The sequence below is a fragment of the Brachionichthys hirsutus genome, chromosome 15 (genome assembly GCF_040956055.1).
Source record: "Brachionichthys hirsutus isolate HB-005 chromosome 15, CSIRO-AGI_Bhir_v1, whole genome shotgun sequence".
In the NCBI taxonomy this organism is placed as follows: domain Eukaryota; kingdom Metazoa; phylum Chordata; class Actinopteri; order Lophiiformes; family Brachionichthyidae; genus Brachionichthys; species Brachionichthys hirsutus.
Window position 1 is genome coordinate 9,609,207 of NC_090911.1, and position 26,696 is coordinate 9,635,902.

At 47.2% G+C, this 26,696-nt stretch overlaps 4 protein-coding genes and 2 non-coding genes across 8 annotated transcripts; 4 read left to right on the forward strand and 2 right to left on the reverse strand.

Annotated features, from left to right (window-relative positions):
- Positions 1–205: 205 nt before the first annotated feature.
- Positions 206–3,944, forward strand: LOC137904714 (voltage-dependent calcium channel beta subunit-associated regulatory protein). The gene is made up of 7 exons (XM_068748917.1): positions 206–384; positions 490–551; positions 650–812; positions 938–1,118; positions 1,545–1,734; positions 1,887–2,070; positions 2,153–3,944. Exons 1-7 carry the CDS (start codon positions 206–208, stop codon positions 3,942–3,944), a joined length of 2,751 nt encoding a protein of 916 aa, XP_068605018.1.
- A 2,117-nt stretch (positions 3,945–6,061) lies between these two features.
- On the reverse strand, positions 6,062–14,062 carry stk11 (serine/threonine kinase 11). Of its 2 annotated transcripts, none has more exons than XM_068749162.1 (10): positions 13,391–14,062; positions 11,597–11,680; positions 11,362–11,451; positions 10,971–11,103; positions 10,646–10,782; positions 10,382–10,509; positions 9,368–9,425; positions 9,076–9,266; positions 7,718–7,957; positions 6,062–6,706 (listed from the first exon to the last, which is right to left on the reverse strand). In XM_068749162.1, the coding sequence occupies exons 1-9, from the start codon at positions 13,672–13,674 to the stop codon at positions 7,755–7,757; spliced, it is 1,308 nt and encodes a 435-aa protein (XP_068605263.1). In that variant the 5' UTR covers positions 13,675–14,062; the 3' UTR covers positions 6,062–6,706; positions 7,718–7,754. The 2 variants fall into 2 exon arrangements, with proteins under 2 accessions (XP_068605263.1, XP_068605262.1); XM_068749161.1 differs by having other exon boundaries at positions 9,070–9,266.
- Positions 14,063–15,578: 1,516 nt separating this feature from the next.
- Positions 15,579–15,651, forward strand: trnar-ucg (transfer RNA arginine (anticodon UCG)). Its single transcript has one exon. It is a non-coding gene; the product is annotated as a tRNA-Arg (tRNA).
- A 419-nt stretch (positions 15,652–16,070) lies between these two features.
- Positions 16,071–16,143, forward strand: trnar-ucg (transfer RNA arginine (anticodon UCG)). The gene has a single exon. It is a non-coding gene; the product is annotated as a tRNA-Arg (tRNA).
- A 926-nt stretch (positions 16,144–17,069) lies between these two features.
- Positions 17,070–22,760, reverse strand: sugp1 (SURP and G patch domain containing 1). Its single transcript, XM_068749158.1, has 14 exons — positions 22,648–22,760; positions 22,079–22,244; positions 21,858–21,964; positions 21,435–21,686; positions 21,171–21,294; positions 20,969–21,066; positions 20,283–20,406; positions 19,883–20,190; positions 19,657–19,763; positions 19,311–19,488; positions 19,087–19,193; positions 18,384–18,529; positions 17,678–17,807; positions 17,070–17,522 (listed from the first exon to the last, which is right to left on the reverse strand). The coding sequence occupies exons 1-14, from the start codon at positions 22,664–22,666 to the stop codon at positions 17,496–17,498; spliced, it is 1,893 nt and encodes a 630-aa protein (XP_068605259.1). The 5' UTR covers positions 22,667–22,760; the 3' UTR covers positions 17,070–17,495.
- A 290-nt stretch (positions 22,761–23,050) lies between these two features.
- On the forward strand, positions 23,051–26,056 carry LOC137904948 (E3 ubiquitin-protein ligase RNF126-like). 2 transcript variants are annotated; one of them, XM_068749167.1, is made up of 9 exons: positions 23,051–23,147; positions 23,421–23,479; positions 23,551–23,608; positions 23,713–23,936; positions 24,284–24,352; positions 24,433–24,502; positions 24,599–24,692; positions 24,961–25,076; positions 25,318–26,056. In XM_068749167.1, the coding sequence occupies exons 1-9, from the start codon at positions 23,073–23,075 to the stop codon at positions 25,450–25,452; spliced, it is 900 nt and encodes a 299-aa protein (XP_068605268.1). In that variant the 5' UTR covers positions 23,051–23,072; the 3' UTR covers positions 25,453–26,056. The 2 variants fall into 2 exon arrangements, with proteins under 2 accessions (XP_068605268.1, XP_068605269.1); XM_068749168.1 differs by having other exon boundaries at positions 23,713–23,843.
- Positions 26,057–26,696: the final 640 nt, after the last annotated feature.

The window sequence follows — 26,696 nt, forward strand, 5'->3', positions numbered from 1 at the left end:
AAAAGATTTATCATGAACATGTACAAACTATTTTTAGCTTGATGCTGTTATTATTTACTTAAGTATTGAGCTGAAATTAAAATACCATACTCGTTTTAATATCTGGTAATGTACAAACTACAAAGGATTTAAAATCTTGGTGCTAATGGTGGAGCTAATTTCAAATGCTAACTACGCATCCCACATAGTAATCTGCACTATGAGCATGGGGCCCTGGCCTCCCTTCCTTCTCCACCAGGATGTGCCCGTGTCGACGGGCCGGGGGGAGAACTATGCGCTGCTGCTGGTGCTGCTGAGCGTGTTTGCTGCAGGGACGCTGCTCCTACTGGCCCTGCTGCTCCTCTTCTGTCACCGCTGCTGCACGGGGGGGCGACGCTACTCCAGGTGGGTGGTGTGGGACTCCTGCGAGGACCGGGGGGGGGCGGGGGGGGGGGCAGTGTTGAATATGAAATGAGGATATGATGAGCAAAACTTATTCACCCTCCTCAGAGCCAGCGATGATCTTGAGAAAACAAACACCACGTACGCCGAGGATTCTCAGCCCACCCAAGGTAAAAGGTTTTATTTTGAAAGTCCACGCATTTCACAGCCTTTGTGAACCCTCTCATTCGTCTCCCTGGGTTCGTTACGGTCCCACCGGGGTCCTCAGAGATCACCATCCATCTGGACGATTCGGACGCCCTCTCAGCTGCGAGCCGTCACGATGGAGAGTCGGAGCGATTCGTCTCCACCGGATCGACCGGCCGCAGAGTCTCCTTCAACGAATCTGCACTTTACGAGCAGGACAAGACGACTCAGGATAAGGCACGCAGGTATCCAGATGTTGCCCTGCCGCCTGAAGTAATGGATTACTGAGATTTGGAATATTAGTGAGGAAGACAGTCGCGACGGATCTTCTTCAGCGTGAATCGATTCTCTTCATCATCATCTTCTTCAGGTACACTCTGACAGAAGGAGACTTCCACCACCTGAAAAAGGCCCGTCTGACCCACCTTCACCTGCCCCCCTCCCCGTGCGACATGAAGATCCTCACCATCATGGAGTGCGACTCCACAGAAAGCAGCACCGTCAACATCAGCGAGAGCGCGGCGCCGAAACCGCCCCTCGCCATCTACCAGGTGAGGAAGACGCGAGCTGGGATGTCCCTCGCAGAGATCCCACCAAAAACCCGGTTTGCTTTCTCACCTTTAATCCGTGGCGGGGGGGGGGGATTCTCTTTCCCAGCCCACCGAGAGAAGAGTCTCTGATTGGATGGGACAGAGCCTCAGTGGCGGCCTGCCCGGAGACCCACACCACTCCACCATTCTAGAGCGGGGGCCGAGACCGGCCTCGTCAGCCATGAAGAGACAGTACGCAAGGTCACGGACAGTGAGTCGCACCTTCTCCCACTCGAAAGTCATCGAGTGATCATCGCAGGAGCTCGAAGCAGTCGTCATGTTCATCTCTGAACCCCCCCCGCCCCCGAGGGCTTTGTCTCCACCCGTCACGGTTAATCTGTCTCATCACCTCCTTCCACCTCCTCTCTTTTATATCTCCTCCGTCAGACGGAGGACAGGGAAGAAGCCGAGAGCCCGATCGGGATGAGAGGAAAGTTGACCGACGCTCCAGGCCAGACTTCAGTGCTGCATTTCTTCTCTAAACTGCGGCGCCATGCCAGCTTGGAGGGGGCGGGGCCTTACTTCAGGAGGTGGAAGTTTGACAGCAGCCATCGGGCAGCCAGCCTGGATGCCAAAGGTTTGAATAAATAAAAGGAGATGACTAAAAGAGCCATTTGTAACAATATCTAACATCGCATGACAAAAACTAGAAAAGCCCTCGGAGAGCCTTCGAATCGCCAAAAATGATCATGGCGGCGGCTTTTCATGCAAATGTCACATTCCAAACAGGATCTCCGAAGAGAAGGCCCTTCCAGAGACAGAGGGCGGCAAGCGAAACCACCGATCACGATGAAGACGATTCCCCTCCTCTCCGAGACGAGGCCATGACTCCCACCCAGACCAGTGGACTCCAGTCCCTGTCTGCCGAGTCTCTGCCTCACCCAGCCGCCGCCAGCACGTCCTTCCTCAGCAGGTACTTCCTCCCCCCACGATCCCCCGACTGGCGCCAGGCCATTTTCTGACTATAGTGACGAACTGATTTTCCACCTGTGCAGGTTAAAACTGGAGGCCATGGTGGAGCTGGGAAGCATCAGCAGCGCCAGAAGAGAGGAGCTTGGTTCTCCAACAAACGCGCGTCATGGACAAAGGCAGCACGCCTCATCCAATGGGAATCAATTGGAGGAAGAAGAAGCAAAGTCGGGTGCAGTTACGGGAACAGAGGCGACGGGAGTCGAGCTGGAATCAGCAGAAGACGACGACTTGTTCGGGGTTCAAGGAGAAGCCGCCGTGCAGGAAGGTTTCGGAGCCATGGTCAAGAGAACAAAGGCGGAACTCATCAGATCAGACGGGAGGAAGAGGAGCGAGGCAGAGCTGGACGGTGGGGATAAGGTGGCACTGGGAGCCGAGGGAAGAGGACGGTCAGACTCGGGCTCATCTCTTTCCATGATTCGCCAGGAGAGTGCGGAGGCTCCTCCCTCTCTGTACAGAGACATTTGGAGCTTGCGAGCCTCCCTGGAGCAATACGCCTCCTCAGACCAGAGCAGCACGGATCGGGAGTCCATCCGAAGCGATGCCGACAGCGCCTCGCCCCCCTGCGGAGCAGGAGGCCGCTCTGGATTGGAAAGCTGCCTGTCCCAAGACCTGGACGATGAACCCGAGGGAGACGGAGAGCTGTTGGACGGAGGAAACGGAGGGCTGTCGGGTGGGGGCGTCGGAGGCGAGGGCGAGGCGGGGAACCGCAAGCTCCTCCAGATGGACAGCGGCTACGCCTCCATCGAAGCGCCGTCCAAGGCCCCAGAGGAAACGCGGCTGTTTGGGGCCCCCGGAGCGCCTCGGGGGAAGACGGCATCCGAGAGGAGGCTGTTCTTCACCAGCTCCGGGAGGAAAGGTTCCGTGTGCGAGAGCGTCGAGGCTAAACTGTTTCAGGAGGAGCTGGAGGAAGAGATGAACGACAGCGCAGAGACGGAGGAGAAAACAAAGATGTCTAAAACCGGCGGCGACCCTCCGCTCGCCCTCCAGGAACCGCATCAACTCCTGAAGTCCCTTCATCCGCAGAAACCTCCAGAATCGCAGCCCAGGTCCCCGCTGATGAAGCCTCACCAGCCTCGTCTCCGCCGCCGCGACTACAGCATCGACGAAAAGACGGACGCCCTCTTCAACGAGTTCCTCCGCCACGATCCGCAGTTCGACCAGCAGGAGTGTCCAACGCGCTCCAGGCACAGATCCAGAGTTCACCTGCGGAAACAGTGGCAGAGGCGCAAGCAATACAGCGACCCGGGGTCGGGCGCCGGGGGCCGGTACTCCCCGTCTCTGGACAGGCAGAGGTTCACGCCGCTGAGGAGGGGCGACAGCGCCGGCTACCCTCTGGACACCAAGTACCACAGCACACTGTCACGCATCGCCAGCGCGGCGGACGAAGAAGCCAGCGAGGTGGCGGCCTCCGAGGAAGCAGCCGCGGAGAGCGCAGGGAACAAAGGCCCATCAAGGGGAGGAGCTTCGGGGAAGGCCACAGCCGACACGACCTCCGGAGCCACCGACCCGGCCCGGAGTTACGCGGAGTCAACCGGCGAGGGCGAGGGCCGCCAAGTCTCCACGGAGACGGACCCAAGAGCGGACAACAGAAACAACAACAGCAGTCGAGCCGTCCCCCAGCAGAGAGACAGAAGTCTGGCGGACAAGCTGGTCGGGACGCTGGAAGACAGGCTCTACAGCGACCTGCACGGCGGCGAGACGCTGGAAGACAGGCTCTACGGCGACCTGCACGGCGGCGAGACGCTCGGCCAAGGAGGCAGCGAGCAGGTGCTGACCGCGTCTCAGGCGTCCTCGCCGGGCTTCGGCCTCACTTAAACCGGATCGGCTTCATTTTGAATCCATCGCCCGGCGTTGAAGAGAAACTTCAAACACTCGTCCCCCCCCCCGTCCCCCCCCGGAAAATTCGGACACATCTTCCAAGTCAAGTCGGTGCAAAAGTCGACTCAAAGCGAGGACACTCCCGACGGCCCGTCTGTCCGCTCAGACCTTGATTTCCACTGTGACGCCATGTGATGTGATCCCGAAGCTCCGCTTCGCCACGTAGCTTTAAAAGACGTAGGCCCATCATTAGAGAGAGAGAGAGAGAGAGAGAGAGATTCAGATTGAACTGAATTTTCAGCATGCTCGTCTGTGTCCAACCAACGTGCGTGTGAGCGTGAACACAAAGACAACAGAGAGTTTCTCTCGCCCATTCCTTTAGCATTTTAAAAACCGCGCGTCCTCCTCGTATCGATCTTGCCAGGAAATGTTTCCATAAAAAGCTTTCTGTATCCGGCGACACAAAAAAAGCTCAACAGTGACTGTGGAGGGGGGGGGGGAAACAAAAAAAAAAGAAAAGAAGGCATCCACTATCCTGCCTCATTAATATATCAGCACACGCGATCCTTAATCTCAAACAGATGGGACGCTGGAGATTACACAGCCGGACGCAAACACATCCATCAAGAGGTTTTATGCCCCCCCCCCCCCTTTTTATGGGCTGTTTGAGTATTTTCCAGGAGCTTCCGTGGGGCGATGCATCAGCGGTCTGGACGCTGCCGAGGAGAGAGAGAGACTGGAACAGGAGCCTCGCAAGGCTCGTCTGCTCCCACAGCTCGGTAGAACGGGATTATTAAAAGAACAGCCTGGTGACCTTATATCCTTCCTACGGTCATCAAATGGCGCGACGACAACGGCCAACAATCATATCAGTGTTTGACCTCTGGGATGACGGCATTGAGATGAAACCTAGGTCGTCTACAGTCTTCAAAAAGAGGCACGTATTTCTTGAATTGGTGCAACGTGAGAGAGAAACCCTGCAGCCAGAACGCACGGGAATAACAGCGGAGCTGCAAACAGGGCGGGATTACTGGAGGGAATGTAATCCAGATTGGTTGCACCAGCGTAAACGCAGTCCCACGATGACGCCCCCCCCCCCCCAAGCAGAAGGCCGTTGATTTGTTTGGTGCCCCATTGTCTAAAAAAAACTGCTCAAGTTCCACTAAAGCACAAATTGTGTTAAAAACCAGTTCCCTAAATATGCATACGTAGTGTCTTGATTATTTTTGTGTGTGTGTGTTTGTGTGTGGGGGGGGGGGTAAGCAGTTTCCAACTGTTTTAAAAATGAAGCACATATTTCTAAACAATTGAATAAAGAATTGGAGAGAAACGCTTTGTTTTTGATTTGAGATAAAAAAAAAAAACATTTAAAACTACTTATTTAGAATAATCTAATTTTTTGTTTCTTACAATAAATAGGACATGAAGCACAAAATGTGTTTGTCAAACTTCGCGCTCTAAGAAACGACACACATCCTCGACGCTCCAGATTTCTTACGGCTCTGGTTCCAGGAAGGACGGAATTATTGTGTAATCAATGAATTCTGCGTCTGTCCAATCATCCCAGGATTACTGGTTATCGCTCAGACAGCTCCTCCGTCTGCCACAGACTAGGATTACACGAGTGGGTCATGGGAGCCGCCCCTTATAGCAACCCCGACATGCATTATTTAAAACCCAAGCATCCTTGCAGCATGAACAAGGCTCCCCCACTTATTAAACTGAAGGAGGAGAACGTCCTGCCGAATCGCGACGCCTCTAATGTGCGTCGTGTCGGGCCAAGTTCCGCGTGAAGCTGTGAAAACGGCATCACGAGAAAAGGAAGCGACGCCGAAACACGCCTTCCGGACCGCGTGACACGTCTTCATTCTCACCACGCGTCTCGCCGAGCAGAGAGGCTCTCCCCTGCTCTATTCTCAGAGAGGACCTAGGATGGGCTAAGCTGCTTGGGGGGGGGGGGGGGGGGGGGGCGCCCACTGAGACAAAGAGCATCACTGGAGAACAGGCAACTGGGTTACGGTGACGACACACCGCCTGCAGCTCAGCAGCATCGAGTGGCGGAGTGTAGACTAGAGGACATAACGTCAAACAGAAAGGATCACCCGACGAAGCAGCCTGTGTGGGACTCGTTTTATATAAATAATAATAAAAAAAAATATTCATCGAAAAAAAAAGAAAAACCGAAATGAAAATCAAAAAAAAACAAAAAAAAAAACACAAAGATTCAGTCCGTCGGTCCGTCCACAAACCAAGAGCGTTCCCCTCCTCCCCAGCTCTGTACAGCATGCAGGTCTTAATGTTGCTGGTCGTCGCATAATTACTCTCATCTAAAGATAGAATTAATCAGAACTTTTGACTTTTCTTTGCCTCTTTAATTGTTTTTACGCGTCACAATGTTTGTTAAAAACGGCCATTACGGTTCTGTAAAAACAGACTTCAAAGTAACGGGGGTTAAACGAGTGATGGCTTTTTTTTAAAGTCCGGTGCGACACCTAGCTCGCTGAGGGAGCATGGAGAGAGAGAGAGAGAGAGAGAGAGAGAGAACAGAACTGGATGACGGGAGTCGGAGAAGAAAAAAAAAATAACCCAAAGAAAGAAAACAGCATCTTCAGAGTCCGTCAGTCTCAGAGCTCAAACACCATTTCATGCTGTCCTGCTCGTCCCGTCTCTCGTCCCGCTTCCACAAAACACTGCAGGCCGGTGGTCCGGGGGGGCGGGGCTTCAACGTCAGACGGCGAGGGCTCCGGGCACAGATAATCCTGGGAGACGACAGAGAGGGAATATTACTGGACTCACTTCAGTCACAGCAAAAGCAAGTCCGCAGAGTCAGAAACAAGAAAGTATTAATCATGTCGCTAACGCGGAAAGATTCATCACCGGGGGTGAGAAAGAGCGAAACATCCCACAGCCCTTCATCATCATCATCATCACATCCAGGATGAGTCATCGCCTGAACAAATGAATACACAGCATCTCCTCTGCAGAGCACCCGCGACACTCAGCCTCGCTCCGAGTGGTGTGTGTGCGTGCGTGCGTGTGTACGTGCGTGCGTGAGAGATTCAAAGAGCAAACTGTGGGTGGGAATTGGAAGACGAGGACAACCCGTTAAGTCGGCGTGTGCGCGGGGCGGCACAAACCTGCCCCACGCCCGCGCCAATATGAGGGTCGCTGACGAACCGATGGAAAGCCGTCGTTTAGATCAACTTAATTGCTTGACAGCCCTAATTAAAAGCTGATCTAGTAAAGCAGGATTTAAAGGCACATGGAGTTTGGAGACGCTTCGGAAACGTGACAACGTTTCATTCGTGGAATAAACTCCTCTCCCCGTAACGCAGGGGACGAGATTACGTCTAAGGCAGCCGCTGCCATGAATGAACGCCGAGACCCATCGATCGGCGGGTTCTCCTCCGCGCGGCGGAGTTCGCGGGGTTCTTTGCGTCGATCGATAGTGAAACGGATCCACGCGAGCACGTTCCTCTTATCTACACGCTTTTCTGACAGAGAGAGAATGAACCTTCGCTTCGGTTCCGACGCAGCGTTTTTATACATTTGAGCCAGGTCGAGTTTTTGTGACTGTGTGCCGGGGGATCGGTGGTGAGTCACTGCGCTGCTCGCTGAATAGCAACACAGAACCCCCCCCCCCCCCCCCGCCGCCTGACACACACGCTCTCATCTCACCCCTCCAATCTCTGCATCTAAACCTGCAGCATCTGTTCGCACTTCCTACTGTAAAAAAATGTGTCCTCAGGCGGAGCGGTTGACGCACTCACCAGGTGGGTTGTTGTTTCCGGGGGGGGGGGGGGGGGGTCATTGCTGTTTGCAGGTGGAGAGCTTGCGGATCTTGCTGGCGGTGGAGACTCCTTTACGCGAGGGGTTGGATGAAGAGGAGGACCGGCGCTCTGCTTTGGCCTTGCTGTTCAGAGACCCCCCATCTGTTCCGTTCACACAAACCGGCTTGGCTCGAGCTGGACTGTAGTCCACGTGCCCCGGATCTTCTTCTGCCACTTGTCCTAAAAAAACAAAAAACACACACGATTTCTTTAAAAGGGACATTTATAAAAATAATCCGTCACAGCAGCACCAGAAGAGGAGCCGCATAAATTAATGTCAATACTTTTCTGCTTCTTTTAATAGAATAAAAATAATTAAAAGTGAACACTTGAATGTGAATCAAGTGGGATACCCAAGAAGACAGAATCTATCTTTGGAGGCGCTTACGACCCATTTTGTACCCGACCAGCGGGGGGGGCGGGGGGGGCAATCCCCTGCTGGTCGGGTCTTGAACAGATGCTTTGGTCGATCGCCTGCAAAAACTGATCAGGCCAGACTTCTGCTTCGTTTCTCCTGCACGCCGGTATTTCATTCAGCAAGGATTCTTGAGTGACAGCGTGTGGGAGGTAACCCTGGAACCCCCCCCCCCCCCCCCCCCCACACCAAAACCATTTCAGAGGGGCTATTTTTAGATCACTTCATTCACATTCTGCAGCTCCACTTGTTTTTTTTTTTATGTTCGTCATTCTTTCTAGATGCCGCTGCTGCAAGTATTATTACTGGGTGTTGCCTAGCAACAGAGAACGGATGTGAATTCGGGGGGGGGGGGGGGACAGACAGAAAGCATTGAGATGAACATTCGATCGCATAAAGAGGCGATCATCACCTCAAAGAAACAACGTGTGGCGCTTCATGCACAGCGCGGAACCAGAAACCTCTTTCATCATCCGCGTTTCCGAGATTAGAGCTCAACCTTTTGTCAGACCTCTGAATCAAGAGATCCCCTGCGTCGATTCGTGCTGCTGAACAGCCAGCCAATAAGAGCGCTTGGAGGGCGGGGCTACGAACGGGGATGTTCTCCATCGACCTACATTCGAGACCAGCAGCGGCATACATGAATGAGGTTTTCGTCTGTTCAGAACTAAACACACAAATGAGCTTAATTCCACGATGAAATAAAAAAAAAAAAAATGGTGAAACAATCCTATGTTCTTATAAATAGAATACGCTTTACTGCACAGAAAAAGAAAACGAGCGTTATGAAAGGCAGAAGTGATCTGTAGATTAAAATGCCTCGATAAATGTCAACCTCCAAACAACACAATGTGAACGCTGGAGGTCCGGAGCTCACGTTTACCCGGTACTGTGAAATCCTGAGTGTATATGATCTCATCCTCGCCGTCGTACAGCTCGTCATCCTCCTCCGCGTAGCCGTGCAAATCCTCGAGGTACGGCACCACCGTCATGCTCCGCCAAGGATCCCTGCTCTCTGCGTTGGCAGGGATGGGCACAGGGGGCTCGGACGGGGGGTGTTTCTTACGCACCCAGCTGGGGGAGACAGGAGAAGACAATTGCAAACGAAAGTTTGAGAAGAGCAGGCCAACAGGAGCGCCCGTAAACGATGACACGGTTCCTAACGGATCACTCACTTGTGCTGCCTTATGTTCTGTATGGAGAACCTCTTTGCCGGGTCATACTCAAGCATTCCTGAGAAAGAAACATGGTCACAACAATCCTGAAGCACAACACGCGTCACTTTGTGGCACGAACAGACGACGTCACACTCATTTCAAGGAACGCCAACGCCGTTCGCGCAGGCAGGAATCAGTTGAAGCGTTCTGGTCTGTGGCTGCAGCGTAATGTCAGTGTGATAAGGCAGCAGTGATGCAGGACGTATCCAGACTGAATAATGTAATGGCGTGCCAGCAGCAGATGGGGGGGGGGGGGGGGGGGCAGCATGCCGAGTGCTGATAGCAGAGAGACGGCTGCTGAAGGACACCTTTTTGTAGCAGAGGCTTATTTTAGACCTTGTAATTCTGGACCATCACTTAGGCGCTGCGTCATCCCCACCGAGGCGTCACGCTTACACAAAATGGGGGTGGGGTGGGGTGGGGGGGGGGGCTTTTATATCTAATCGTTCCATTCACGGCGATGGACAGAAGTCCACATGAAAGGATTCGAAATGCAGTAAAATAGCAATACGCCCCGCTGAGATTCACTGAAGGGTGAAACGCTAGAGTCTAAAAATGGACTTTAACTTCATTATGCTTCACGATTCTTTTTGTGTTGAACTTTGCAAAAGGCAGGATCGTATTTAAACCGGGCAAAGCAACGTCTGACGATGAAATGATTAGTATTCCGTCGCTGGCGCCACATTAATGGAAACTACGTCAAAGGCTGGAGGGATTTCTACAGTCTGGATGAAGCCGCATTGAGGGGGGGGAGCCAAGGTGTCTTTCAGTGTCACAGCGCCACCTCCTGGACGCACGCGGAAAGGATCGCCCCCTCAAGACTGCTCTACAGTTTTTATATATATATATAATCTTTCACTACCAACTTAAAATCAATGCATGGCGTCCTTTGATGAAGCGTGAATGGAAATAATTATTGCCTTGTACGGTGACTCATCCACACGGTGCAGCATTTAACCAAAACGCACTCACCTCGCAGCAGGTCCGACAGGAGAGGTCCACACTCCTCGGGAACAGTGTAGTCTCCCTTCCCGATGTTCTCAAATAGCTTATAGATGTTGTCCCCCTCAAACGGATAAAGACTCGTCGTAATGTTGTATCTGAACGAAAGGAAGGAGGAAGTCACCAAATGCTGCGAACGCTAGATCCATATCGAAAAGCGTCTCGCGTCTTTGATTAGCCACGAAATGTACAGCGATCCTCGTCTTGCGGGAGCTTGAGAGCTTCACTACTCACAGCGTTACTCCAGCAGACCAAATGTCCACTTTGAACCCTGAAAAGGTGTCCAGTCCGTTGGCGATCTCTGGGGGCTGAAAGGCCGGAGAGCCCTGACTGGTGCGACACGTGTCATCCTCTGCAAATGGGTGAAGGGCCTGAAAGGTGCGTCACAGCATTACACTTTAAAAGATGTCTTTCGCAATAGAGGTGTAAATTTAGAAACTTAATTGGACATGTGAAAAGTCAGCGCAAAAAGGCTTAAAAACAAACATATTTCATGCTACCGCTAAGGCTGTTTTCATCCTTGAAGGGTGAAGGCCATCGTGCTGCAGCCTGAGCTCACCTCTGCTACTCCCAGGTCGGAGATCTTAAGGGCCCCGTCTGTCGTCAGCAGCAGATTCCCCGGCTTAATGTCTTTGTGAACTATTCCTTGGCTGTGCAAATATTCAAGGCCATCTAAGAGCTGGCAAAAGTACCTGAAAAAAAAAAAAAAAACCCCACACCATTAAAATAAAAGCATTGGAGAGTATTATAATTATATGTAACCCTCCGATGAACCTTCATTGCTTAGCTCAGTGGCTTTCCAACAGTGATTCGACATTCACAAACTACGGCGACTTGTTTTAACGGTTAAGGCCATGCGGTCTTGGATCTAATTTTGGGCTTGGAGCAATAGCTGCAGATACGCACAAACTAAATATAGCACAGAGACGTGGAGACCAACAGACACTCACCCATGAGCTTGAAATACTGGAAAACGTTTTTCTGGGACACTGTCCAGCATCTCTTGCATCCCACAAACGCAATACTCCATCACCATATACGTGAGTTAGGAGTCAAGGGGATTTCCAAATAAAAGAATGAGATGCTTTAAAAAAAGAACAAGCTGATTAATACAGACATTTTAATGGGAGAGAATAATATTGCATATCTGACAGGTTAGAGGTTATAAATCCAACGTAAGGATATATTTTCTGCTTCTCTTCATTGTAGAGAACATCCACCAACTGAATCACATTCTTGTGTTGGAGTCTTCTTAGCAGCTGTATCTCTCTATTAAAAAAAACCCAATTAAAATACATTTAAAATGCAAAGAAATATCACATTTCTTCATAGAACCATGTTGTGCTTTAGTGACCACTAATCAGATTTGTACACTCATTAGAATGTTGGGATTAGGGGGCACAGGATGAATGTGGATCAGGATGCCGAGCAGCACAAGCCGCGGACGTCCGGAAACACTCAGAGAGGAAAATGTTCTGCATCACATTTATGGACGAGGATCTGGTGATTCATTCGTCTCACTGCTACATTCAGGCAATTCTGCGGGTTAACTAGCTTGCAGCTAGTAGCGTTGATAAAAAACACAAACAAAAACAATTTCTTGCACACACATATTGAACCAAGACTGAAAAGTCAACTCCAAAAGCTTGAATCTTGCTTCAGTCATGTCTCATGTCATTCCTTATGGAAGCCAGAGTGCAGGCACGGGTTTGGATTTAATTCCCTTCATTGTCGTTTCAAAGCCGAGCAGCATCGCCCCCAGTTTTGCGTGGTAAAAACAAAAACAGACAGCGATTGAGCGCACACGAAGGCACAGTAGCGTCGCTCCCAGCTAGCCGTGCGTCATCTCTACTCTACTGATGACGTGCCTGAAAATGCAGCATCCGAGTCACGGCTCGTTTCCGGAACGCGAGTTATAAAACAAGCGGTGACGACAGCAGTCCTCCTGCAGTGGCTGCAGTTCAAATACGCACAGCGCAACTTGGGTGTTCGACGCCTGCAGGTTGCAGGGAGCTGAAAAGACTCAGTCAGCGATACTACCGCCATTCAGGGATGTATGTGTATATATATATATATATATTGTGTATAGACACCACAGAGTCTACATTTGAGGACATTTAAAAAGAAGTACGGCAGGTTTTTTTCGGGAGGGGAGAATGGAAATGACCACTGTCACGACACGGTTGATTCCAATGAATAAAAGACAATGTTTACACATGAAGCTTATTTTTTACCGAACATAGGACTTGCATCGTGGGGCAACGACAATCACCTGAAGCTCTGCATCAACAAAACCACTGAGCTTGTGGCGCATCGCCATGAAACAGAGCAGCCCCTGTTCCTGGCTTGTCACCCAGGGAGAGGTGGTGAAGACAATGGTGACGGAGGTATGGATTCAGAACAACGACGCTCTCTTTAGAAAGGGACAGCAGCCTGCAGATCCGCGTGGGAGCTCGAGCTACCGACCATGGTCTTAAATTACCATCACTTGTAGCTCTTCTTTCTCCGTGTGCACTCATTTCGGCAGTTTTCTAAAGCTTCCCACATAATTAACACAAGCCTAGAGCAAAAAGACAAAGTAATATTTAATAAACTACTATGTGACTAAACTTCTGATGCTCAGCAAGAAAAATGGGGACGCAAGTAAGACATTTCCAGACGTAGACGTGATAGATAGTACCGGTAGATTCATTAAAAAAAACTTCCAGAAGATTTGAACAAGCGTGATAGGACAGGTGTCAGGTTGGGTTACATTTCTATGGGGCCCATTCAGATCACTTAGCTCATATTACGACAGAGAGTTACTATCAAGACGTTTCCATTTTATTTAAAAAATAACCAGCTATTCCAAACAGAAGACGTCATGGAACGCTTAAATATGACTATATAAAAGGTGAGAGGTCAGAGTGAAAAGTAAAGAAAACACATTTACAGTGTCAGCCCAATCCGTGGTAAACATAAATAAATAATCCCACTCACTTTTTCACATTGGCTTCTCCATTGGGAATTCTCCTCAGCTTCTTCTTCTTTAGTATTTTCACAGCCCTGCGACAAAGCGTCTCCGAGTCCAGCATCTCTTTCACTTTGCCGTATGATCCTTCTCCGAGCAAATCTCCCATCAAGTACTTCCCTATCAGCTTTGCCCTTTTCCTCCGCGGCTGGTATATGACCTCCGTAGAGTCAATGCGATGAATGAAAGTATCCATCTCCATCAGTTCATTTTCATTTAGATAGTCAAGGTGATGCAGGTCACCGGCGCTCATGACTGATACCTCAGCAGCCCCGGCTTAAGCCGTCTGTGCAAAACTGTTCACCAACTAGCAGCTATAAAAGCCTGCTGGAGCGGAATCCTTTCAACTCGGAGCTGAATATTTGACAGACGAATTACAGAATACTGAATATGAGAGGGAGCTATAAACCCTGAGAGTTGAAAAAAGGAGGGACTAATCCCAATTTGTAAACATCAGTCCTTTTTAACTCTTAACAGGGGGAAAAAAAGCCTATTGTGTTCAATGCCAAATTAGTGCTTTATACTGTGCATATTATACTAAATTTGTGACACCTGGAGTTGAAATATTGTGATTCCAATGTGATATTCTTCCCCACTGAACTCGAGATCACCTCTATGTGAATATGTTACCATGCACTCTTAAGTAGAGGCAGCCAGTCGTGCTTCAAACCCATACAGCACAGCATTTCTGTCCAGGATCCATGCCTTACAGCATCGCTTTCCTCAGTGTGCATATATGTAGGGCCGGAGTGACTCCAGGGACGAGACGCACAGCCAGACAGCAGCAGCAGCGTCAGCACGATCTGCGAGATCAGGCTGGCTCCCAGTCATCGACCGGGCCGTCCAATGTGTCGAACTATCCTCGGGTAGCTTCCATCACGCCACGATTCCTAATGCAAGGTGCCTGAAGAAGAAATAAATAAATAAATAAAACGCATTTCAATTTTATTGTAAATACCTGCACACACATGGCTTTGCTTCTGAAATGAGTGTCTGTGAAGCAAGCGTCTGTCCGTGTATCAGTGAACCCTCCTAAGTTTTCATTTTGTATCTAATAAAACGAATATTTTTATTCGGCATGCTGCTGCAGTAGAATGTGTGAGATCCAAGGGGGCCCTAAGCCTCCCACTTTACAAACATGTCCTAATCGATCTCACCTTTTACCTAGCTATTGGCTAACATTGCACTAAATGCTACCGCTTGTTGTTAGCACTATCCTAAATGTGCACGTCTTCTGCCATAATTGCGGTTTTGAACCCAACAGAAGCGACTAAATTCCTGAAGTTAAAGACTGAATGGTGGACAAATAGGAAAACCGTCTGATGTGTCGTCACACAAATGTAGCTAAAGGTTGTCATGCAGCACCAGCTAGCTAACTTTGACAAATCACCGTTTACCCAACTTAACTTCGGGTAGCAGTGAAGCAGCGGAATACCGAATTACACATTAAACTGACTCCACACAGTCCCCAACACCGGAGAAATGCTCCACGGACTGCCAGCTAATCCAAGCTAACCCGAGCTGCGCTTTGCTAGCACGCCGTTCAGATCCCAATTTAAATCGCTAGCTAGCTGGCTAGTCAACAAGCTAGCTAGCTAACTCCTGAAGCCGGGTCTTACCTAGATGCACACGAACCCTGTTCTCCATTCGAGTCTTTAATTCGTTTTTCGTGTTAACGCTTGGTAAAGCGAACATTTATTTTGGCTCCTGCAAGGTACCAGTTCAATTATCCGACTCTGACTCGTTCCACTCAGGCTGTCGCCATCTTGTTTACCTCCCCCCCCGTACTCGCGATGACAGCCCCATACGTTAATGCGTCAAATAGAACTTTTCCTCCTGACGCGTCTGTGTGACGTCAGAGACGCGACTTCATCAATTTAAAATGTCAACACGTCACCTGATCCCGTTGATAATTAAGGGCATTTTTGAACTGGGGTAGACGATGAGGCTTAGGGTTAGTGAAGGTGAACTGTTAAAATGTATGGATAAGCACCATCGTCGGGGCTATCAAAGCTATTGATTAAAATATAAAGTGTGGTAAACACATGAATAAAAATTGATTGCGCTCTATTGAATCCCTTTCTCTGCACCCGAATGATCAATATTGTTATCCGCACATCATCAATGACTATCAATGACCACAGCCTCGTTTTCGTTGACCACGTGGCCTAATGGATAAGGCGTCTGACTTCGAATCAGAAGATTGAGGGTTCGAGTCCCTTCGTGGTTGAATATTATTGTTGCCGCATTGCAGGCCTGTTTCCACGGTACCTTGTTAAGACTAAAAATCGACACCTTTGTTTTTAGTTTTTACAGTTTCATCCTTTTCACAAAATGTTGAAAGCATTTAGCAGCGGAAGGCTCGGCTGGTCAGAGGTGGTGCTAACAACCCCCACGCTGGCTAATGACGTCAGTGCTTCAAAGCATTACAAAGTAAAACTGCTCATTTTTCATGCATCTTTCCATTTGATAACAAAAGTGGAAAATGATCAATGACTGCAAATCTCAAATGACTCCAGCTGCCCTGAACTAATCATTAAGTAATAGTATTTATTTAGATAACTAAAATAAAGTGCTTGTCGTGTCACTGAAGTGATGAAGAGCAAATATTTTAACCACCAGGTGTTTTAACAAGCTGCGTTATTCGTTGACCATGTGGCCTAATGGATAAGGCGCCTGACTTCGGATCAGGAGATTGAGGGTTCGAGTCCCTTCATGGTTAAACGCAGGCAAGGATCCATTAGATCTCTCTCCAATATGTAAACCTTGTATTGCAGCTGCTGGCGATAAGGACCTGACGTAGTTCAGTTCGAGCAGTTTCGGGGTAACGACCCTGAAAAGACCGCATCAGTAGCTGATCTGTTTGCTTTCAGTCATTATATGCGTGTTGTTGACACATGTAGTCAGGAAGGACCAACCAGAAGCTCCCATGTGTTGCAACACTTTATCAACAACAGCGTCGGCTCTAACGTCACACGCCAAAACACTCATTTTAACTTACGACAGTACTTTGATTTTTGTGTCAACCGTGTCATAGATCCATATTTGAGGGTACATTCAGGAACCTTCAACAATAAATGTGGGAGAATAATGAAGTCTACTACAAAGTAAAAGCACCACAATGACAATAGCTGGCGACGACACAAATCGGGAGTCAGGGAGAGGATGAAGTGGCACTACTTCTGGCTTCTTATCTATGTTCCTGTGTTAAGAGTCACCCCCTGTGAATTTACATGTAGAGTTAAGAATTGATTTCATGATGCTGATGTAAATTCTGATAAACAGAGCACAGCATTTTAAAACCCACCGATCAGCTCAGAGGTGACTACATGCCCCGGGGACACAGCAGGTCAGGACTGTTTGCCTGGGCTACGGGTTAAGCTGCTTTTGACCGATTGTGTCACCGGACTGGCTCTTGCTTGGCTAATATTTCAGAGATATATTTATCCTGTGTCACGGCCAACCTCCCTTCACTAAGAATAATGACAAACCGAAGGTCTGGTTTCACTCTTCTAAACCCTGACAGGGTGACGCCGACTGAATACCAGCAAAGATAAGGTTATCAGAAATGTATCCAAGCTGCGACTGATTTAACCCTGAATATACACATAAATAGAAATACTGCAAAAACCCAACCACACATTTCAGTAAGTTGACATTTTTATAGTGAACATCGACACATAACAGGATGCAAAAATGAGTTGTGTTAAAGTTGAGAGGAACTGCTCATTGGTTATACAAGCGGTTTGTGTTATTTAGCTGGGAACGCTAAGTTAAGTCAAGCTACGAAAGAAAACAGAACAAATGCACAAACTGAGGAGAGAAATCAAGGACACGTAGGTCCTGCACATTTAAAAGTTACAGAAATGAACTGAAACACAAGGAGGAAGTAATTCTAAACAATTAAAGTATCCAAATCAGAAGCAGTTCAAATCTTCCCCTTGGTTTACACAGACAATCTTTAAAATTTCTATCGTGCAAGCAATGTACATTTCACAGCCTGGCAGAGTTTTGGCAGCTGCAGGAAACAGCTCTTAAGTCATGATGAAGCACAGATACACACAATCTCATTCATCAGTAATACGGCCTGCGTGGATTATTCTGTGGAAAGAAAATGGCGGATTAAATTAAAATTTTACAGAAAGGACAGCAATGAGTGCAGATTCATACGTTGCTGGTTTACATTAGCTTAAAAAACAAGCATGTTGCAATAAACTGGTGCAATTAAGACTAAACGGAAAACAAGAAACAGTTACCAATGGGTTGGGCCTGAAACGGTAAGCAAGCATCATCCTCTTCCTATAGGCATCGTATTCATCGTCATGCTTCGTAAGTTCAGCTGGACGGTCAACTCCGAACCCCGCTCCATTCATAGCAGTGACTCCCCTGGAGTGAAACAGAACTCTTTATTCTGGATCGTCATTTAAGAGACAAACGCACAACGGCCAGATCCAAAGAATCTGGGATCCCGAGCAAAATGTAGACATCTTTCAACACGAAGAAGCAACAGTTCAACCACGTGCGTTTAATCATTCATTAAATATTAATACGCGGAGAGGCAAAAACAAAATATTAGTTGGACATAGTTGCAGAAAGGATTATGGATTCATTTCAAGAGGAGACTGGGCAATATGCGAGTGTGGTGTGTCGGACATCGAGCGTGCGGCGCCGTTTTGAGCAGCACATTCAAGGCGTTAATTTGAAATGATAAAATTTCCAAACACAATTTTCTGCCATTTCTCTCTGACAAAATATTGTGTGTAGTGAATAATGTAAATGCTTGTGTGACGTGCGGCTGGATGAGCTGAAGACGTGCTTCCAGCCACAGAGGGATTAAAGAGGGTTAACAAGACTGCAAGAAATAAACAAATACTTATACACCTTAACAGGTTTTAGGCACAGAAGCACCAGAACGTGGTGAATGCCTTTTGCATTATTCCCAAACAGAGCAGGTGCACTCACTTGTTGACTGGATTTTTGATCCCCTGTCCTTCACTGCCGAGGCCGTCGCCCTCCGTCCAGCCCATCTTCATGAGCATTCGGAAACCGAGATTCTCCACCGTTAATTTGAACTCTTTGTATTCAGAGTAGTCTGGGTCACGGCCCTCCTGCAAGACGAGGAGACAAAAGAGGGCATTCTGGTAAAACAACAAGCATCGTCTCTTGCGTGCTTCGGAGGGATATTTCACTATAATCAAACAGATCGTTGAATGGCACACAGCAGGACAAATACCACCAAGGCCCAACAACATTCAACCAAGTCAAAATTCTAACAAATAACTCTCTGACAAGAATTTAGAGAAAGAAAAACAGCTCATCACTCGGTTCTGGTGGATCTGGATCACAATAAATTCCCTAACAAACAATAACACAATTGAAGGTTTTTTTGTGAAAATCCTTGGGAGTAGTGTTTGTGTGTGATCCTGCTGCCAAACAAAAAAAACAAAAAAGGACCCTGGTTAAAAGCCTCCTCTGCAGTGGCAACAACAAGAGGACAATGTTGGCAATCCCGTGGGTCTGTCACATGCAGACAATGACAGAAGAAGGGAGGAGAGAAAAGACTACGGTACTAACTTTAGCCAGGCTAAATTAAACAGCATATCGCCGCGGCGGCATCCGTGAGGCTCTAGGATAAGAGAATTCAGCCCCCAAAAAAATAACTGACCTTAAGTGCCTTGAAGGTCTCCATAAACTTCTCTAGCTCCTCGGGGGGCAGGAAATCCCCAATAAAGTGTTTGCCTTTACCCATTTCTGTCAGAGATTCTGCCCATTCTGGAAAGACAAGAATGATTTCAGAGAACGTCGCCTTACGTCGTCCGGAGCCGACAATCCAAAGCTGTCCCGTGCTGTGGAGCCACAAACCCCCCCCCCCCCCAGAGCCATGCTTACCACGAGTCTTTTCCATTTCCAACTGTCGGAGACGATGCTCCCAGGTGCCGCTCCTATCGTCCACCTCTTCGTCGCTGTCGTATTCATGTTGGTGATCTCTTATTGCCTTTTCCCACATTATCTGCATCTCTGCCATTGTGCGCTTGTGCTTCATGATGATTTCATACAGCTCTTGCATCTACAGTGCGTGTAAACAATGGGAGACACACAGAGACACCGATCACGCATGTCATTAGATTACACAGTGCAACAATAGCGTCTTATGAGAGAGTCTAGGTTGATAAATTGGGTGGGGTTTAGGTACAGTTCATATATATATATATATATATATATATATATATTTTACCTCTTGTTGTTCTTTGATTTGTTTCTTTTGGTCCTCGGATAGTTCCGTCACTCCAACCAGACCGAGAGGCTTTCCCTTTTTATAACCAAGCCCTCTCAAGTCCTGAGCTGAAACATCATCGCAAACACAAATGAACTACGATCAAACAATATGATGACAATATGAAGTCTGGCTTCATTAATGTGCACCGGTAGCAGCTCTGAGAACAGTTTATAAAACAAAGTACCAGAGAGAGACACCATGTTAGGATCTGGAACGGTCATCTCTGGAGGGACGATGATGGGAGGAATAGGCAAATCCAGTTTATCGTCCTCAGACCCCCATCGACTCTTTCTTTTCCGTTTGACTGGAGGAGCAGCCCCTTGAACACGGGGTGGGGGAACGGCGTTCAGCGTCGGAACGACTCGGGGTAATGACAGCGCAGGCGGTCGCTGAACGTTCGTCCCGGACCCTAAAGATCTCTGGGGGCCTGCAGCCTCCCGTACGTCCTCTTTGTAAAAGCAATAGGCGGGACTTTGGTGGTCATTTAAAAAACTGAAGGACAGAAAGTAGATATTTTGTATGAGGTGAATGACACAGGAAAAACATGCAAGAAAATCAAAAAAGTCTTATAAACAGTGGCTGACCTGAAGTCAGCGTTGTCTCTGTTGTGCTGAGCAATGATGGCTTCCACCTGTGGACCACCCTCTGCAACAAATTTGACCGGCTTCACAGCCATCTGCCGGGTTCCCGTATCCACTGGGGGGGAGACTTTAAGCAGCCTATCAGTACTGGTTTTCAATTCACACTTTACTACTGTACTGTACTCAACTGGCCCTCACACACCACCAGTCTAGAGCCAATAGGGGATAAGAAGAGGAAGGAGCAAGGGGGGGGGGGGACAGGGCTGGTGAATGGGGAATTGCATGGATGTGAGGCTTTTACTGTAACAATGACAACCGTATTAAACCACATACGACAAATATAACATATTATTGTCATGTAGTTAAAAACTATTATTTTCCATTTGTAGTATCTTGTTGAGATTTAACCAAACACAATATAGGGTTAAGTAATGAGGACTAAATATGCTTTAATTTACTGCTTTCAAACTCAAATACTACAACATGTGGTTACTAAAACACAAATGAAGTGAGAACCCAAAGACGACATGATCTGTATGCGAACATCCTATTGATCATCTGTGTGATCAATATGCTCTCTTTACACAGTGTGCAGCGTATGGTCGGCCTGCAGCTCACAACTGTTCACATGTAAATAGTATTTCTGAGCAGAAAGGAAGACGGAGAAAACCGATAGAAGGAAAACTTACAATGATCAGATGCATTATCAGGTCTTTGGAAATCCTTTCTCAATTCTGCGACTCTTTTTTTGTAGTAGAAATATTCTGCGCTCTTATCATGTAAAAACCTGCAACGCAAAGAGAGTAAATAAAAATGACATACTCGTGTTGGTGCATATATATGAACGATCGATCGATGGATAGAGATGAGCAATGATATCCTTTAACTTACGAGAATACAGGATTGTCCTTGTAGTCTTCCTGGGCTTTTTTCTCCAGCTCTAGTCCTCCCTCCGCCACAAAGGAGGCCATCTTGTCAATAATGAGTCTGGCGTCTGAATCCTCTGGGGGAGAGACTTTAAGCAGGGTATGAGCACATTTACTCTAAGGGCACCTATGATAAAAGTCAGGCCGGAGCAGGCAGACGAAGCACTGAAATGTCCCAAACCACGGAGTTGTCCAGAGATACACTTAAAAAGCAAAGGCCTTGAATTACCTTTTATCTCTAAGAATTTGGAGTATTCAGGCTCTTCTTCTTCTTCGTCTTCACCGTTTGGAGAGCAAAACACACTCTCCCTGTGGCTGAGAACAGGATTCTTCTTCGGCTGCGAGTAGTTCTTAAACTGACTGAGCATGCTGCTGATGGCAAGGCCAGGCCGCTTCCCCACAAGAGCGCTCTTTTTTTGCAGTGCATTTCCTTTGGGTGACAAAGCCACGGTTGAGGAACTCTTGGTTTCATTGGTGGCGACTAGAAGAGTACAAAACACATATATTAAAAACATATAATACGTACTCTAACTGTACACTTATTATAGACAACCTGACGCCTCTTTATCAGTGTTTCTCTAAGAAAAGACTACGAATGATGATAAAACTATGACTGTAACCTTGTTGCAACTGTGCGGATGAAGATACAAACCAGCATCATTGTTGGGTTTCTCTTTCTGCATCTTCATGAACTGCTGAAAAAAGCTTCCATCATTTACAAACTTGTTTGAGGAAGCTCCCAGATGACTTGGTGAAGTCCTAGAATCAGAGTAGAACGCTAATGTTAGCGGAAACGCCGACTGACGTCACCATACTTAATTAGGCAATTTACATGTCTGTGCCATGTTACTAGATCTATATGCATGTTATTACCTTGGAGACATGGGTCTGCTCGTTGTTTGCGCAGACATTTTAGCTTTCTCTGCCAATCTGGCTTCAATCTCTTTCTTCTTTTCTGCAATCAGCTTTTCTTGACGGATAATATTCATGTTCACTTTTCCTTTCTGTATCTGGCCAGATTTCCAGCCTCCTCCTCGACCTAATCAACGAAAAGACGTTAAAATGCAGTATATGAATTATGAACGACTGCCTGTCTAGAACTAGCATTTGGGATGGCAAAGAATACAGTCGCATATTACTGCGACTGTATTCTTCCGAACAATAACACAAACGTCACGAATTCACAGGGGGGTAGACATAAGAGATGTCAGGCATTTGTTTAGTTAATTTTAGACAGTGCTCGCCATTTAAACAAATCAACGTTAGCTTCCCCGACAGCTAACCACTAGCTGTAAATAATGTAAATAAAATACATGGATACAGGAGTCAGCTAACTAAAGAACGACTCAACAAGCTAGGTTAGCTCGATGACGTTAACAAATGCTCAAATTAAGACAACTGCACAGAGAGGAACTGCTAAATATTTAGTGAATATGAATTACCGGCATCGTCTGACTCCATGAGGTTACAGGAAAAAAACAATTAAAGATTTTGTAATCGACGCAGACGAAATACGACAAGGCCTTTCCGCGACAGGAATTTTCCTTGGGCTTTTTCTTCTGCAGTTTTTATTAATGTCGGTTGACAAACAAAGTTTCTGGCGCATTACCGCCACCTTCTGAATAGGAGCGTGAAATGTAACGTAGTGTAAAATAAAAAGCTGGAGTGACAATTTGACATAGACAAATGTATAATGTCTTGTTGTTCTAAATTTGCTGTTTTTTTAAATTATTTATTTACCAATAATTATATATCTATCGATAAGAATTATATCTATCTATCTGTTGAACGTTTTCGCTTTTGAGTTTGGCTCGACTGTCCCTCGTCGCTTTCCGTCGTATCGCACAAACCTTCGCCTTGCTTAAAAATGGCTGAAGCTCCTTCACGGCCCGGCCGTTTCTTCTGCCACCGGTGTTCGGCAGAGATCAGTCCGCGTTTGCCGGTAAGGACACGAGAGACACGCCAGCCGACTTTGAGAAGGATACATTTTTTATTTTTTTTCGGCTGTATGAAGTTTTGTTGATCGTGAACACAGTCGTGTCGACGAACTGCAACGGTTTGGCTACGGCAGCTAGCGAACCCCATAGACGCCAACGGCCAAAGCTAGCTTTTACTGAAAACATTGAATTAGGGTCCGTTTAGATCTACCTATTTTCAAGGCACCGGTGTTTGTTAGTGTATCCTAGACGTACACTGACGTGGTTTTTCGTTGTAGGACTACGCCTGCCCCCGCTGTGAATCGGGCTTCATTGAGGAACTGCCTGACCAACAATGGTATGGATAATTATTCTTGTAAGTTAATGTTTGAATTTCCGCCTCTTTTACTGTCCACTGTGTTCACGCAGCACCGATGGGTCCACATCCACGGCCTCCACCAGCAATCAGAGCCGCCCAGCCTCTCGGGTCAGTGTCATTTGTGAAATCCAACGGATCCAGGAAACTATTTCACACCCATCTATACCTTTTTGATCTGAGATTGCCTCCTCCTCTGTTTGTCTGATTAATAGGACATGCGTCACCATCGGCGATTCCCCTTCCCCTCCGAGTACTTTAGACTGTTCACCCCTGGAATCGTTGCTGAGACCTCGGACCGAACGCCGCTGCCCGCCGACAACAACAACCAAGAGGCAGAGAACAGGTGGGAACAGGAAAGGGCGTCACGGCAGCGGTCCCGCCTGAGGCAGCCGCGGGGTCCTGTGCTGCGCCGTGACGGGGTACCCACGTTAGAGGGGTGAGACGTTTTTCAGCAGTGGAAGTGAGAGACTGTTAGGTTTTTTTTTGTGAAACACAAAGAGGATAACAGGTGAAGAAGAAACGTATTCACGTGCTTCAAATATTAACGGGCAATATTTGCTTTTAAATGTTGACTCGATGTAATCGGATACGTCGACAACAAATAATGAACTTTTGCTAAGCTAGCACGTCCGAGGAGAAAAGGGGCGGTGTGATTTTTCAGAGTATTATCATCACGTGTTAAGTAATAATATATTTGGATGATATGAAGCAAAGACAAATTGCAGATGTTGGTTGTAGATCATGCTTTTGTAATTGTTATATTTGTGATTGTGGCTTTTTCAGAATTATCCAGCAGCTAGTTAACGGATTGATTGCTCCCACAGCCGTGACGAATATGGGAGTGACGCCATGGTGAGAATGAGAAATGGTTTCATATCACTAGGCGAAGCTTATTGTGTTGTTGTTTTTGTTCATTACATTCTTGTTTACAGGGGTGTAATACATTCCAGTCCAATGAACTATGCCTGGGGTAACAACGGTATTGATGTGATCATCACTCGGGTAAAAGACGAGACTCTCTTAGCAATAAACACATGAATACACATCAGATGGTCTCGTAGCGATTTAACAATGGTTTTGTTCTCTCTCCTCTTGTAGCTGTTGAACCAATTTGAAAACTCTGGTCCTCCTCCTGCAGAAAGTGGACAGATAAAGGCTTTACCCTTTACCTCCATCACAGAGGAACACGTGGGTGAGCCCTTATCTCTGTTATTCTCTCACTTAGTTACTTTCTCATCGCTTCTTGTATTTGTTTTAAATTACAGTTAAATATCTCATCGAAAATGGGCCCTGTAACACAAACGGTGTTCTCTTTTTAGTCTGATGGCGTCTGACAGTCGGCTCCCTCTGGGAGGAGATGACATATTCTCCAGTGAATGTTTGAAACTCGCATGAACGGCATTGGTTTTTGTTTTGTTTTGTTTTGTGTAGACATTTTACCCCACTTTGTGTGTGAGCAGGCGCTGGTTTAGAGTGTCCCGTGTGCAAAGAAGACTTCCGTGAGGACGAGCGCGTTCGACAGCTGCCGTGCAATCACCTGTTCCATAATGACTGTATAGTGCCGTGGCTGGAACGGGTACGTGCATCGATTATAACGTGTGATTGCTGCCAGCTCAGCTTCGACTCTTACTTGTTGAAATCAGAGTTTTTTACGCGACGGCTGATCCTCACTTAAACGTTCCGAAGACCCCGTCGACATTTTCTGTGGTCAAATGTGTATATATATATATATATATATTTTTTTATACTTATAGGCCATTTATTATCTACATACGTGAGGACCCATCTACAGTCTCATTTGTCCTTGTTTCCAACAGCACGACACGTGTCCCGTGTGCAGGATGAGTCTCAGTGGACAGAACACAGCCACAGACTCACAAGAGTTATCAGGATTGAACTTTTCTTCCTCTGCCAACTTGCCCAGCAATGAAAATGCTGCCAGGCACTTATAATGCCAATAAACTATATTCTGATTCTGATAAGATTATCATCGCACACATTTCAAATCCTCACAACGCGTGTCAAACGAGACCCGACGGCTCCTCTCCACCGCAGCGACCAGGACGGCGCCTGTCTCTGTACGAGAGCGGATGAAAGGCATCAAAGCGAACACTGAATCTGTTGCAGATGGTTTAGTCATCATTCCTCCCTCTGTGCAGAACAGATGCTGGGACCAGCTTCTGCGGCTATTGTTGCAGAGTCTTTGAGGGGGGGGGGGGGAGCCGGGAAATGTTGAATGGAGGATCCTTTGAAAGGCTCTTAATAACAGTTATGAATGGATTTTAAGCAGAACCGGAATAAAGTATGAGCCGGAGTGATTTTTGATGGAGACATATTTTTTTACCTTACGCTTGGGCCACATTTTTTTTTATTTAAAAGACAGGTGTACTCTTTTTTAAAATGAGTTCTGCAAAGTGCATAGACAGAATTCATTTTGAACTGTCTGGTGTAAAACTACAGCCTAGAAAGAAAACAATGTGTGCAACAGATTTGTATTTATTTGCGCATTTTGACTGTATATTTTTTATTTTGCAGAGAATTGTTGAATATGTATTTGGGTAAACTACTGAAATAAAATGTTTTCACATTTTGTTTGTTTTGTGTATCTTGATAAAGTGAAGCTCCGCGCACACATATTACTAAAAAGAAGACTCAAATGAACTCATTTAACATGACGCAAACTGGGCAATGTCATGGAAATGCTGTAAATACCAAATCTTACATCTAAGCAGCTAATTCCTTTAAAAAGTATTCATTCATTTCCATTAAAAAGCAGCGTCTGTTAAAAAAAATGTGCCCTTTCAAAATAAACCTACCGCCGACGTGCGACGCCAGATAGTGACTTTCTCTTCCACACCTGCTGCACTTCCCCTGAATGCCCGCTAGGTCGCGCTAAGCACCGACTATGCATGACGTACAGGGGAGGGGGTTGTCATTGAAAACACCTTCTGAAACACATGACATCATTCATCTGATCCTATATTAACATATTACAATCAACCGTTTGACGTCACCCTAATCTTCGTCGACATAATTTATTCCCGTGGGATTATCTGGACGGAGTTCCCGCAATTTTAAGCATCGGATCCGGATCCCAGGCCTCATCATGCAGGAGCAGCTTGAACTAATGGTTCCATGACGTCCGACGCAGTCAAAGGTCTCCATTAGTCTGACGTTCGGGCTTCGCTGACGATGA